A 12,966-nucleotide genomic window follows, 5' to 3' on the forward strand; every position below is an offset into this window, starting at 1 on the left:
GGGCACCCCTAAATTAGGCCTTGTCACAGCACCCTTTGGCTTGCTGGTTAGGGCTAATACATATTCACATGCTTTAGCTCCAAAATAGGAAGCCAGTATAATACTTATTGAATTGGTGTTCTAGCGCTTGATTGTTGCATGTATTGGTTTTTTCTTTGCTTTGCTTGATGACTTCAACTTCTTACAGGTGACGTGACGGGACTTGATGCGACTACAGTGCATCCTCGATAGCGAGTTTGCTAACATGTGTTTGTATTGTCTGGGTAGCTGGTCAGAAAATATATGCACGACTCGACTATGTGCTAGATGCACAAGAAGCGTAGCTAGCCCCCTTCCACTATACAGTTTCGGAACGGCGTTGGGCTTTTCCGTGCGTCCTGTATGGCTGTCTTTTCTCCTCCCTAGGAAAATGCTGCAAAATAACGGCGCCTCGATCCAAAGTGGCCGTGAGGGATGACCGGGCGGTGTGTGAGATGCTGGACTTGCATGAACAACTAACTACATTTCCTAGATTCCCCTGTCATTCTCATACTAGGCTGAAGAATAGTACAAATTAGTAGGACGTACTGAATGTCCTTAGAATGAGAAGAAGAAGAAGGGATCTGTAAATTATTGTTTTTCCTCCTGTATTTAATTCTTAGTTGAAGAGCGGATCTCAGCTTATTGATACATTCCTTACTATGGTGTATAGACCGAACAAACGACCTTAGAAAAGGCCCCTTGTGTTTGATACTAACCCTAACGTTTGGTCGAATGGCGTTTATGGCGACGTTCTCGACATACCCTGCGTTTCTATCACGGAGCCGGTGGCCGTTGTCGCAAATATGGGAATCTTGGTGTTATTGACCCTCCGCAAAACAAAGACGAGCCCTTGTTTGAATACTTCACGCTGCGTGGTGCTCTAGACACGCGCATCAGCAGTCATGCAGAAACCTACACATTGTGGCTGAAGACACACAAACGTATCAAAGCCCTGAAGGTCAAGCATAAAAGTGAAAGAGATGAAAAAATAAGTTGGTAGAAAAATCCGGAAAAAGAGTACGGGTTGAAAAATAATTTGGATTTCAACATATAAGCATGTATTCACATTACCAAACGCTAAGAGTCATGTCGTGGCCAGCAGCCAAGAATGTTTTATCCACTGTGGGTGTTACGCCTGCGTCTATGATACGACAGTTGTAACCCTGCAGCTATTAACCACAGTAAACAAGCGCTATAATTACTCACGTTGAAGCATATAGATACGTGAGTCTCGTATGTATAGCTATCCTAGAAATGTATGTCGATTCTTATGATTCTCAAAGCTTGATGAAGAAGGAAGCAAACTCTGTGACAGACTTCCGAAGCTGGCGCTTCGTAAGTCTATCTCAGAGTGGGGTCAGGGTCAGATTGTCATGTGACCCTGAGCCCTAAAACCTACACCACCTATGTCTGCACCAGCCAAGCGTTGCATAATGCTTGACATCATCTTCACCGTGACGTTCCCTTTCTTTTCGCCCACGCAGGATTTATACAATGGGCTATTTGTGCTGCTGATCCTTCGCCTAAGCCTTTGCTTATACTATTTAAGGTTCTGTTCAACCCGACATGCCATATCTCCGCTCACTTATGTGTGGCTTTTTAGGGTATTACAGTGGGTGGTGCAGGCTCGATCCTCTTGCAGGCAGCCAACTATAAATTGTGGATCGTTGTTGATCCCGCCTAAATAGCCTAGAAGCACATAAGAGGCACTGATTACACGATACAAGGTTAACATATTTACCACACCATACACCATCCGACCAACTAACTAATTACCACATCGAGGTACTTTATAACATGTCGAGATCACAACCTGCTATTAATCATAGGCCCAACAGAAGGTGGCCCGTAGTTTACTCTTCTTAAAAGTTGGATTGCCTGTCATCACAGCAGCTCCCCAACACCCATTTACAGTGCTGTGGACCAAGTTACCAAAGGGGTGCAGGCAATGATACATGAGGTGGTCCTTCTCAGGCCTGAGAACAAGATGCTTCGAGGGGCCAATCATGCTTTAAGCAAACAGTGAAGGGCTAAAAAACGGGTTTCCAGAAAGAGGGAAGTGTTGCCGGTGCTTGACATCGATTGCTCAATGAAAATACCGTAAAGCGTTTTATTTAGAAAAATCTGAAAAAAGAAAGAAGAAAGAAGAAAACTAAACTAAGTGCCTTTTGTCCTATTTGTATTTCTTGCTTCCCTCCAGCAGAGTTTTCTCTGTGCCATTTATCATCCATGGTCACCAGTTGTCTGTGCACTCCTTGCTCTGTGATCCATGTTGACTGTAGGCGCACAGCCTGCAACAGGAAGGAAGCCTTACCATAAATGATGGACATTATTATTTACTAGACCAAAAGGATGTGGATGAGCAGCTAGAGCAAGAGAGGCGTGAGAATGGCAGCCGTGAACACGGGATCGCAGTGGCTGCTTGGCATTGTAGTATTTGTGGCAAGACTGGACACAATGTGCGGACTTATGAGGATGGCTCAATAATATAGCGGCAGGATTTAACTGTGAATAGTTTAAATTTATTCCTTTCGTTGTGGTGGTGTAATAAAGCCTTGTTGGTTACAGGTGGGGTGGAAGTATTGTTGCGTGGCGCGGTATATATGTTAAGTGGCGTCCCATACGTGCCCCACGTATCCGAACCTATTGTGGCTGAACACGTGACATGATTGGCACCACAATACAAAAGTGTTAAATTGGTCCTTAAAGTATATATATTAAGTTAGGTGAAAATTCGTTCACCCCTCTCTCCATTTATCTTCGTCTCCTTCCCACAGATAAGAACCCAGTCTTATCTATTTACCCGAACATTCTCCGGAGCACTCGTGGACGTTTTCTCAACATCCCCCCCACTTTCCCGGAGCTCCGGAGAAGTGGGTACATCTGGCCATTGTACTTGTGGATCTCGTACTCCGATCATCAATCTGAATTCTGGCATTTTCTGAGGACCAAGCGGTTTTGTCAACCCGTCTGCCGCCATTTTCGCTGTTGGAATATATCCGATCTTAATCCGACCTTCCTTAATCCATTGCTTGATGGCATGGTGCTGTATGTCGATGTGCTTAGTCGCCTTCTTCACACCCAGGGATTTTGCAATTTTAATTGCCGCTTGGTTATCTCCTAGAACTAGGGTCTCGTCTTTCAAACACAATGTCTGACTTTTCCCAGTTCCAGTTTCGAAAATTTCCAGAATCTTATTGAGTATCCGTCGAAGATGGATTCCTTCCTTGGCGCATGGAGTTAGTCCGATATATTCGGCCTCCGTAGTTGATGTTGCGATCGCTGCTTGTTTCTTTGAACTCCAGCTTATCGCTCCCCCAAGCCCAACGAAAATTAATCCGCTGACAGACTTCCGATCATTTGCGTTCGCATAGTCGGCATCGCTGTATCCAACGATATCCATCCCCCCTCGGCGTGCTTCGAAGCAAATAGAGAATTCGGCAGTATCACGCAAATAGCGTAACACCCTCTTTACTCCACCAAGGTGTCTGGGTGTTGGTCTCGCAGATGCCTGTGCAAGGCTTGACACTGCAAATGCTATGTCCGGTCTCGTCATCATGGCTGGGTACATTATCTTTCCCAGGATTGACTGGTAACTCTTCGAGTCCAAGACCTTCTCGTCCTCATGTGCTGGCTCGACGTCCCCCAATCTCCCACTGGCGTACGGATGGGTGACCTCCGGTGTTCATCGAACCTCGCTTCCTCCACCATCCTCCGGATGTATTGCCTCTGATTTATCCAGAGTCTTCTCTGTGGCCTGTCTCGTGATACTTGTATCCCGATGATCTGAGTTGTCTCACCCAAATCCTTGATGACGAATCTCTTCGAAAATAACTGCTTGAACCATTTTATCGATTTGTCGTCCATCGCTGCTATGGTTATGTCGTCCACATAAAGCAAAACCAGCATCTTTCGTCCTGCATGATACAACAAACACGGCTCTGTGACTATGTTCTCAAATCCCAAAGATTTAAGGTACCCTGTGCAGTCCTCATTCCACTGGTATGCTGCTTGTTTCAACCCATATAGACAGCGATCCAGTTTTGCCACCATTCCCTTGGGACATTCAACATTCGCTGGAAGCTCAATGAAGACTTCCTCTTTTATCTTGGATTGCGCAAACGCATTGCACGCATCCACTTGATGGCATTCCATGTTGTACTGGCATACGGTCGCCAAAAACAATCTCAATGTAGCGCTGCTAGGAGTCGGTGCAAAACTCTCAAAGAAATTCACTCCGTATTCTTGTCGAAAGCCTCTCACCACCAGTCTAGCTTTGTATTTCTCAAGTTTCCCATCAAGGTCATACTTCTTTGTAAACACAAATCGCGTGTCGATCGGGATACACCCCTCTGGTTTAGGGACGAAATGCCAGGTTCTGAAGTCCGTCAACGCCTTCAACTCCTTCTGGATTGCTCCTTTCCATCCCTCACTCTCGGTCGGATGTCGAATCGCATCGTCCAGTGTCATGGAAGGTTCAGACAGCGCTATCATGGCCCTCTGTTGCGTTCCATCCTCTTCGTGTATTCTGATCCTCTGACTTGGCGGTTGATCATCCTTCACCTCAACGTCTTCACTCAGTCTTCTCTTCGGTATTTTCAGATTCAGCGACTCGATTAGGAGATTCAACCTTGCATTGACTGCATCCAGTTGTGTTGTGTCCGTGCCTGTTATAGCCTTTGTTTCCGAAAAGGGCTTCACCGATTGCTCTTCTCTACCCTGATCTTCGACTTGACCTTGAGGCATCTTTATCTCGTCATGTGTCTGATCTCTCTCCGTGAGTTCTTCCTGTCGTGAATCCCTTGGATTAAAAATTCGAGGTTCTTCGGGAGTACTACTACTCTCCGGTCTCTCCACCTCTTTCTCTTCTTTTGGGCTCTTAGGTTTCATCTTTTCATAGAAGTGCACTGATTCGGTAACCCGGACCTTCTTAGCATCAATATCCCACAAAACGTACCGGCCATCAACGTTTTCATCATATCCTAGTAGTAGAGATTCACTCCCCCTAGAACCATGTTTAGACGTTGCCAAGTGTCTAATTACTCGACATCCCCATCTCCTAATATGGTCGGTTCTTGGCTCAATTCCAAAGAAGAGCGTATGTGGGACACCTTGCGTACTCAATGTCCTGTTTGCAATGTACACTGTCGCTTTTGCGGCTTCCACCCAAAATCTGCCACCCAAACTTGTTTCGGATAGCATCGTTCTGACACCATCGTTCACTGTCCTAATCGCTCTTTCTGCGATTCCATTCTGACTTGACGAGTCTGTAAGCGTATAGGTTGGTTCCGTCCCATTAGCCTTTCTCCATACCTCGAAGATTTGCTTCAGTTCCGGCGCATTATCGCTTCTTGTCCTCTTAATAGTTTTACCCATCTTGAGTTCAATCCCTTTTCGCCATTCATCCAGAGCTCTTTGGACTTCACTCTTCTTCTTCAGCGGTAGCACCCATTTGTACCTGGAGAAGCTGTCAACGATTATCGCATACCATCGGTGACCCTTTCTCCCAGGCTCATGCGGTCCAGATACATCCACTGATATGCTGTCAAGAGGTTCCTCTGCAGCCATTGACATTGTCGGACTCCCATGACTCCTTGTCATTTTGCCTTTTGAGCAGTCCTCACACGCAAAATCCTCTGGCCTCGGGGGTGTTTTGTCTGGATTGATCACCCTCAGCCTCTTGTCATCAACATGACCAAATCTTCGATGCAAATCGTCGTATGCAAGCAAACACGTACTCGTGACCGTGTCATCCCTTCTCAATGGAATAACGATTTTCTCTTTTCCATCGTCAATAGTAACTTCCATGTCCTTGAACAGGACTGATTTTCCTTCTTTCATCAAGGCCATAACTGATATCAAATTTTCGGACAATTCTGGCACATATAAAACTTTGGATAAATTGAGCCTTTTATTCCCAACTCGAACGTCTACTGAACCAATCTTGGATGCCCCAATGCGACTCCTATCCGCCAACCTAACTGTCTCCTGTGTTTCCTTTGCGTTTTTCAACACTGTTAGCTCTTTCGTCATATGACACGAGCACCCGGAATCAATTATCCAGTTATGGCGTTTAGGGCACTTACCACATTGGTTCTCCTTGACGGCCGTATTTGCTTTCTGTTGGGAATCGTTTTTCTTCTTGGCCCAACAATCCACTGCCTTATGTCCTCCCTTATTGCAGTTGAAACACTTCAATCCGGACTTGCCGCGTGTGTTCATTTTCTCTTCGGTCTTCTTCAAGTCCGATATTGGCTGCAACAGTTTTAAGGCTTTCTCGGCTGTCAGTCCATCGCGATAGCACTGCTTCGCCACATCCCTATACTCTTTCGGGAGTCCTATCAGGAAAAATTTGAGCGTCGCTTTGTCGTTGACCTCCTGCTTGGTGTTGTATAGTGCAAACTTCGTCTTGTAGTAATACCAATTCTGAATCATGTTCAGATCCTTTCTCAATGTTGTCCGTAGGTATTTTCCCATATCCTCGAACTCCGCATCAACGGTATCCGGAGCACAAATCGTCTCCAACACTTTATAGGCCTCTCGGACTGTACCCTGACTGCCTATCACTTGAAACGATTCACTCAGGCTAAGGCGAAGTATGCGCATAGCCAGCTCCTCGTCTTTCTTTTGGTTCCTACCAGAACCCCCGTTGCTTCTCTCCACACCTTCCATTGGATTCTCATCCAGCAAGTAATGCAGTTCCTCATTCTGCAGTTGAAGCACAAAACTTGCTTCCCACTCCTTCCAATTGTTGTTGTCGAGCTTGATCGCCATTGTCGTGAATTTTCCGCTCGGTTCGTTCCGCTGGATCTGAAGTGTAGTGGAAATGATGTAAAGATAACAAAATATAATATAATAAGCAACCTTGATTTGCTTTCTAAGAACAATCATTGTTCTCCGAAGGTAATTCGATATAGGCTCATAACCTGTTAAATTGGTCCTTAAAGTATATATATTAAGTTAGGTGAAAATTCGTTCACCCCTCTCTCCATTTATCTTCGTCTCCTTCCCACAGATAAGAACCCAGTCTTATCTATTTACCCGAACATTCTCCGGAGCACTCGTGGACGTTTTCTCAACAAAAAGGAATAGTTCCAGGTCGTAGCATAGATTTAAACCTTTTAATAAACCAACTGATTCAACATTTAAGATCTATTCTACACTTATGAACCACGTTGCTTAATTTAATAATAATCTCCCAACTCTAATCTAACGTAAGTAGGGTGGCTACTAGCCAATCACAGCGCTAGTTTACATGTCAGCATCATTAGCCTTCAGTTGGCTGTATCGGATATAAGTACAGCGGCGATTAGGATTTACATGAGCACTGATGAAATGTCGATGGAATAAGGATATAAAACAGAAAAGCACACTACATATGTTCTTTCGCTCCCAAATCGGGTCATCTGCCAGTGGGCCAAGCCTGCCCGGGCCACTACACGGCCCTGCCCTTCTTTCTTTACTGTACTATCATGGACATACCATACCCATCACACCTGCTTTGGGAGCCAACTTTGTCTGACATTCTCAGCAAGTCCGGAGTTGGCTCCCTGCAGGCGATGCAAAAAATACATTAGCTCGCTCGGCAAAAGAGTGGCCTCGCAAATTTGTGTATTGGCAGGCAGGAGACAACGGCTTTACTTAAACACTCTTGCTTTCGCCTCCTCATCGCTTTTGTCACCCTCGTTACTTCATCTGCTTGCTAAGCTTCTTTTTCTCCCCAGACCAAGCCTGGTTCTGTTTCTTCAACTCGCATTTATTTCCCTCACTCTTCTTTCTCCCATCTGCCAACATGCGTTTCGCCATATCTGTGCTGCTTGCTGCTACTGCCATCATGGCCAGCCCCGGAAGACTTTCCGATGACTTACCCGTCCCTGTTGATGGGCAGCCCACCACCCATACTGTTTGGGTTGGAGACTCAATCAACCCAGAAGAAGTTCGAGCTGCAGTCGGTGACAAAGTTGAGTTCCGCTTTCACTCAGGCAAACAGTCTGTTGTCCAGTCCAATTTTAACACACCCTGTGACTATAACCAAGGCTTTGCTTCGGACGTTGTCGAAGATGGTAGTAAAGTCTTTATCATTGAAATCAAGAACGAGAGACCTATGTGGTACTATCATGGCTCCCGCGGCCTCTGTCACCGGTATGGGATTGTTGGTGTTATCAACCCTCCAGAACCTGACACCTCAAGCGAGAATCTTTTCCAATACTACCAGACTTCCTTAACTAGGCGTACGACCGAAAACTGTTATTTTTCTAGCGGAGGCTCCTTAATAGATATCTAGATGTTCTTCGACCAGGAACCATCAAGCTGTGAAAACCAACTTAGCGAGTAGTCTGAGTCTTTAGTGAAGACTTAGGTGCGGGAGCGTGTATAAAGTTGATCTTGTATTCTCTGTCTTCTATCTTCTAACGAGTGATTGTACGAGCTACTTAAATACCTGGAAGTGAACCCCTTCTCCAAACCATACTTGTCCTTGTGACTGAATCTCTAACCATCAGTTCACGATTATTAGTTGGAGAATATGATTGTGACGTATGAAGAGTAGTCACGAGGGAAAGATGTGACATGGGTGATTTGCACTCAGCGCCATCCCTGCGGTCACATGCTTGCAACAGAGTCGAAGAAATACTGCCGACGGAAGCCGAATTTTCACACAAGCTACTCTCCCCCACAAGGAGGAGGAAATCAAGCACCCTGGCCTCTCAATGCACACACCCAGGGCTATTTATGTTTCGAAATCTAGGGCAGTGCTCTTTTTGTTTTTCTTCGGCTACAATACTTGGAGTTTCACAACACGATGATTATGATAATCGAAATTTTGAATAAAAACATATTGTATAACACCACACCAAAACAATACTGTCAGGCATAGTTGTCTGCACGCATCTGCCAGCTTTGAGACATGACCTTGTGCCATGTCTTAATAGTTCAAGGGGTCGCCTGTCGGATATTATTTACTCGAGAAAATCTATAACTAGAGCGTGGTGCTCATGTATTCTAATCTTTTTGCGTGGCAGATTTTCCAACTGTCTTAATATTGATTGAGTAGCAACGGTGGAAATATCGAATCGTAGAAGTTATCAGAAAGAGTGTTAAAAAGAGCGTAAGAAGGTGAATAAGAACGTAGAGGTAAGAGAGCAAGTTAATGGAGCAAAGCAAACTGAGGCCTAGTCCAGTCGGTAAATTTGATGGTGACATGCTACTAGGCTTTATGTGATCATGATAGCACAGCCCTCAGTGATAGTGCCAACCTCCTCGATGCTTGTTATCAAACTCGAGTTAGTAAAAGGGTAACGCAACTAAAAGGGACCAAAAACTTGCTCGCCACAGAATTACTAACTATACATAACATCTAGTGGCACACACATGCTGCATGACATATTGCAGTAGCTCATATTGCCAGGGCACCACACAGTGCCACATTAAGAACCGCCAACCGCTACACATTTAGCTTGATCACCGTAAACATGACACTCAAAGCCTGAGCAGCACTTGGCTTTCTTGCAGGTGCCAGTAACAGTGTTGTCTAGAGGAGGGATAGCCCGAATGAAAGGGAAGCCGTTGACACTGCTTGGCTCAGACTAGGTGGATGTGGTAGTGGGCATAGTGGTCGGCATAGAAGGGGGCGCGACCGTGGTGTCTAACGGCAGTGTAGTGACGGGAATAGGTGAAATGGAGATCTTAGGGGTGACTATAGTGGAGAAGGTGGAGGGAAGTAGTGAAGACGGGATAGAGTCGACTAGAGCCGAGCTGTTGGGGAGGGAGGGACAGGGCTTCTGAGACGGTGGCAGCAAGACTAGGGAGAGAAATGAAGAAATGCTCAATGAATTCGAGTAAATGCATAGAGTGTGTATAGAATGCTGCGTCAGTATCAAGAGGAGAGATAATAAGACGAGAAGAGATAGAGAGCCAGCACGACTAGAAAGCATCTGAAGAAATGGTCGAGGACAGGACCGCAACAAAGGCAACAATTTCAAGAAAAAAAGGAAAATATAATAAAAAAGGGATTATGTCGGAACAATCTACTTTCCTCTTCCTCTGCCTCTGTTTTTGCTTTTGCCTCTGCCTCTGCCTCTGCCTCTGCCTCTGCCTCGCCTTGGCAGCTGTGGTGCTGTCTCAACCTCCATGTCGAGGTTGTACAGCTTGACTGATGACCTCGCCATTGTCGTTGTCATCCCATTGCCGTTGTCGACCATGAACAGTGCACACCATCCTGGTACGCCATTGCCAGCATTCTCTCTCCATGTCAACACCTGGGTGCTGATGGCTGGAGTCTCCGGGTCCGGACCATTCTTAGCAGTGAGAGCCTCAGTGACCTGTCTGGTGCTCTTGAAGCGCTCCAGTTCCGCCATGGCCATCTTGATTGCCCTGGCCCTCCTTGTCATGGAAGGCGAAGGGGCGCTGACAGACGTCAGCCGTGGATAGGCGCCAAACACCAGCATCGTCAGCACGAGACCTTCCGGGCCGCTCGTGTCGTTGACTGCCTTGACTGCTATCTGGAGGTTGAACGCTCAGTCCACTCTACTGTTCTCTTTTGCCATCACACTGAACGCCTTTTTCAGCATGGAGTGGGTTCTCTCAACCTTGCCCACTGTGTGATGAGCTTCGGTCGCCACTCCCTTGGTCACAGTGCCGTCATCCCTCTCATTTCCCTGGGGCCAAGTGGTCCTTATTCTACATGTACACTCTATACGCATCACAGAGGATCTGGGGCCAAGTGGTCCTGATCTTACATGAGCGTTTGACTTTGCCAGTTTCTGCCTTTATGCTTTATGCACTTGTGTTTTCAGCATTTTCCGCTGACGAGTCATGGCTCAAACTCCTCTCACTGATCTTTACCTTTTTCTCTTGTTTTGGCTTGGCTTATTTCACATGCAAGACAGCAGAAGGGCCATCTCGACTTTCAAAGAATGCCCTGGAGGATGAGTATTGTGGGGAATCTGCCTTTTGTCGGATTAACCCTGGGTAAACCCGAGCCCGAATACTCCAGCGTAAGTGTGCATGATGGAAGAACTTAACACTTTAGAGAAAGAATAGAAAACAAGCTTCACCATAATGATCAATCTGTATACCAGCACGGTTCCACGTGCAGTTATACAAGATCACGAGTGGCTTCACAAGTGATAAAAATCTGAATTCAGTAGATTGTTCCAACACTGATCAGTTCTCGGTAGAGTTCTGAACAGCAAGGTTACTGAATTCCGAAAAGACAACCTTCAAAGCAAATTTTTCAACAACGACCCCGCAACGAAACCCCCCCCCCCCCCCCCCTCGACAAGATGCCCCGGACTATGAGCGACGAGAGCAGCCAAGGAAGCCCTGATACACGCACAGCCATCCTAGGTCAACTGTCCGAGATGTCAGGTAGACAGGCCACGACGCAGATGGGCTCATCGCTCACGAGGGATGAGCGCGTCAAGGCGGTACAAGACATCATCGACATCCTGGACACTCACCAGGTCATGGATGAATGCGTGTGCGACATGCTGGTCGACGACTGGAGAGACCTGGGCGGCAAATATTCCCAACTCCGCTCCAACCTTGTCCGCCATCGTGGCGCTCCCCTGCCGGTACTCCTCACGCACATCCTGCGTCCCCTTTGTCACATTGCCTTGCTTGGGCTGTTCAACACGGACCGCCCGTTATTGGGTAGGACGAGCGCCCTGTGTCTCGGCCCCCAGGATCCATTGCCTCACACTCCACAGGTCCCGAAGGACCCTCTCCTTGGTGAGACGCTCCTGCAGTGCGCTGCTCCCTGTGTACACCATTGGGGCGTTAGCGTACTGCTTCATCATTTCGTCGGTCCACTCATCGACAGGGCGTGAAGCCACCTCGATTGAGTTCATCATCGAACCAGTGATCCGGTGATGAGGGACATAAACGCCATGGCGAATAAGGTTGGAGCGGAGTTGGGAATATTTGCCGCCCAGGTCTCTCCAGTCGTCGACCATCCAATCGCCAAACACGTCGACCAGCATGTCGCACGCGCATTCATCCATGACCTGGTGAGTGTCCAGGATGTCGATGATGTCTTGTACCGCCTTGACACGCTCATCCCTCGTGAGTGATGAGCCCATCTGTGTCGTGGCCTGTCTACCTGACATCTCAGACAGTTGACCTAGGATGGCTGTGCGTGTATCAGGGCTTCCTTGGCTGCTCTCGTCGCTCATAGTCCGGGGCATCTTGTCGAGGGGGGGGGGTTTCGTTGCGGGGTCGTTGTTGAACAATTTGCTTTGAAGGTTGTCTTTTCGGAATTCCGTAACCTTGCTGTTCAGAACTCTACCGAGAACTGATCAGTGTTGGAACAATCTACTGAATTCAGATTTTTATCACTTGGGAAGTCACTTGTGATCCTGTACAACTGCACGTGGAACCGTGCTGGTATACAGATTGATCATTATGGTGAAGCTTGTTTTCTATTCTTTCTCTAAAGTGTTAAGTTCTTCCATCATGCACACTTACGCTGGAGTATTCGGGCTTGGGTTTATCCAGGGTTAATCCGACAAAAGGCAGATTCCCCATAGTACCCATCCTCCATGTAGTTCATCCAACATTTCATCCAACACATTAAGAAATAAAACGGTAAATAAAGCGAATTTGCTTGTAGCCCTTTGGGGCATGTGACTCTCTCCCACTTGGAGACAAATCAAGGGGCAAAATAGCAGCAGCAGGAGCGGCAGTAGAAACGGCAATCGAAGTGGAAGTGGAACACTGAGCGATCGAGACCGGGACGGCACTAACAGGCTAAAGCCGGTCACAAGCCATAGACAAAGTGATGGGCAGATTCACGGAGCCATAGTCACGGTACGTAAAGCGTCACAAAGTGTAAACAACTCCAAAACCAGGAAAGAACAGAGGAGCACAAGAGACACGAGAAACACCAGGTGATAAGCAAAAGGGCTTTTTCAATAGTCTGTCTTTTTTAGTCTTCGCTCTGAGTGT

General features: G+C 46.8%; 4 protein-coding genes across 4 annotated transcripts; 1 reads left to right on the forward strand and 3 right to left on the reverse strand.

Moving 5' to 3' along the window:
- Nucleotides 1–3,706: 3,706 nt before the first annotated feature.
- Nucleotides 3,707–6,795, reverse strand: HOO65_050372 (Copia protein; the record flags this gene model as incomplete). Its single annotated transcript, XM_071003158.1, has 4 exons — nucleotides 3,707–3,771; nucleotides 3,822–5,003; nucleotides 5,142–5,873; nucleotides 6,108–6,795. 4 exons carry the CDS (start codon nucleotides 6,793–6,795, stop codon nucleotides 3,707–3,709), a joined length of 2,667 nt encoding a protein of 888 aa, XP_070858431.1.
- A 1,018-nt stretch (nucleotides 6,796–7,813) lies between these two features.
- HOO65_050373 (uncharacterized protein) lies at nucleotides 7,814–8,337 on the forward strand (the record flags this gene model as incomplete). Its single annotated transcript, XM_071003547.1, has 2 exons — nucleotides 7,814–8,252; nucleotides 8,306–8,337. 2 exons carry the CDS (start codon nucleotides 7,814–7,816, stop codon nucleotides 8,335–8,337), a joined length of 471 nt encoding a protein of 156 aa, XP_070858432.1.
- Nucleotides 8,338–10,046: 1,709 nt separating this feature from the next.
- HOO65_050374 (uncharacterized protein) lies at nucleotides 10,047–11,576 on the reverse strand (the record flags this gene model as incomplete). Its single annotated transcript, XM_071003346.1, has 2 exons — nucleotides 10,047–10,520; nucleotides 11,481–11,576. 2 exons carry the CDS (start codon nucleotides 11,574–11,576, stop codon nucleotides 10,047–10,049), a joined length of 570 nt encoding a protein of 189 aa, XP_070858433.1.
- A 90-nt stretch (nucleotides 11,577–11,666) lies between these two features.
- Nucleotides 11,667–12,206, reverse strand: HOO65_050375 (uncharacterized protein; the record flags this gene model as incomplete). Its single annotated transcript, XM_071000868.1, has 1 exon — nucleotides 11,667–12,206. The coding sequence occupies one exon, from the start codon at nucleotides 12,204–12,206 to the stop codon at nucleotides 11,667–11,669; it is 540 nt and encodes a 179-aa protein (XP_070858434.1).
- Between the last annotated feature and the right edge of the window lie 760 nt (nucleotides 12,207–12,966).

Source organism: Ceratocystis lukuohia, assembly GCF_044167205.1.
Source record: "Ceratocystis lukuohia strain C4212 chromosome Unknown Supercontig5_pilon, whole genome shotgun sequence".
Taxonomy (NCBI): domain Eukaryota; kingdom Fungi; phylum Ascomycota; class Sordariomycetes; order Microascales; family Ceratocystidaceae; genus Ceratocystis; species Ceratocystis lukuohia.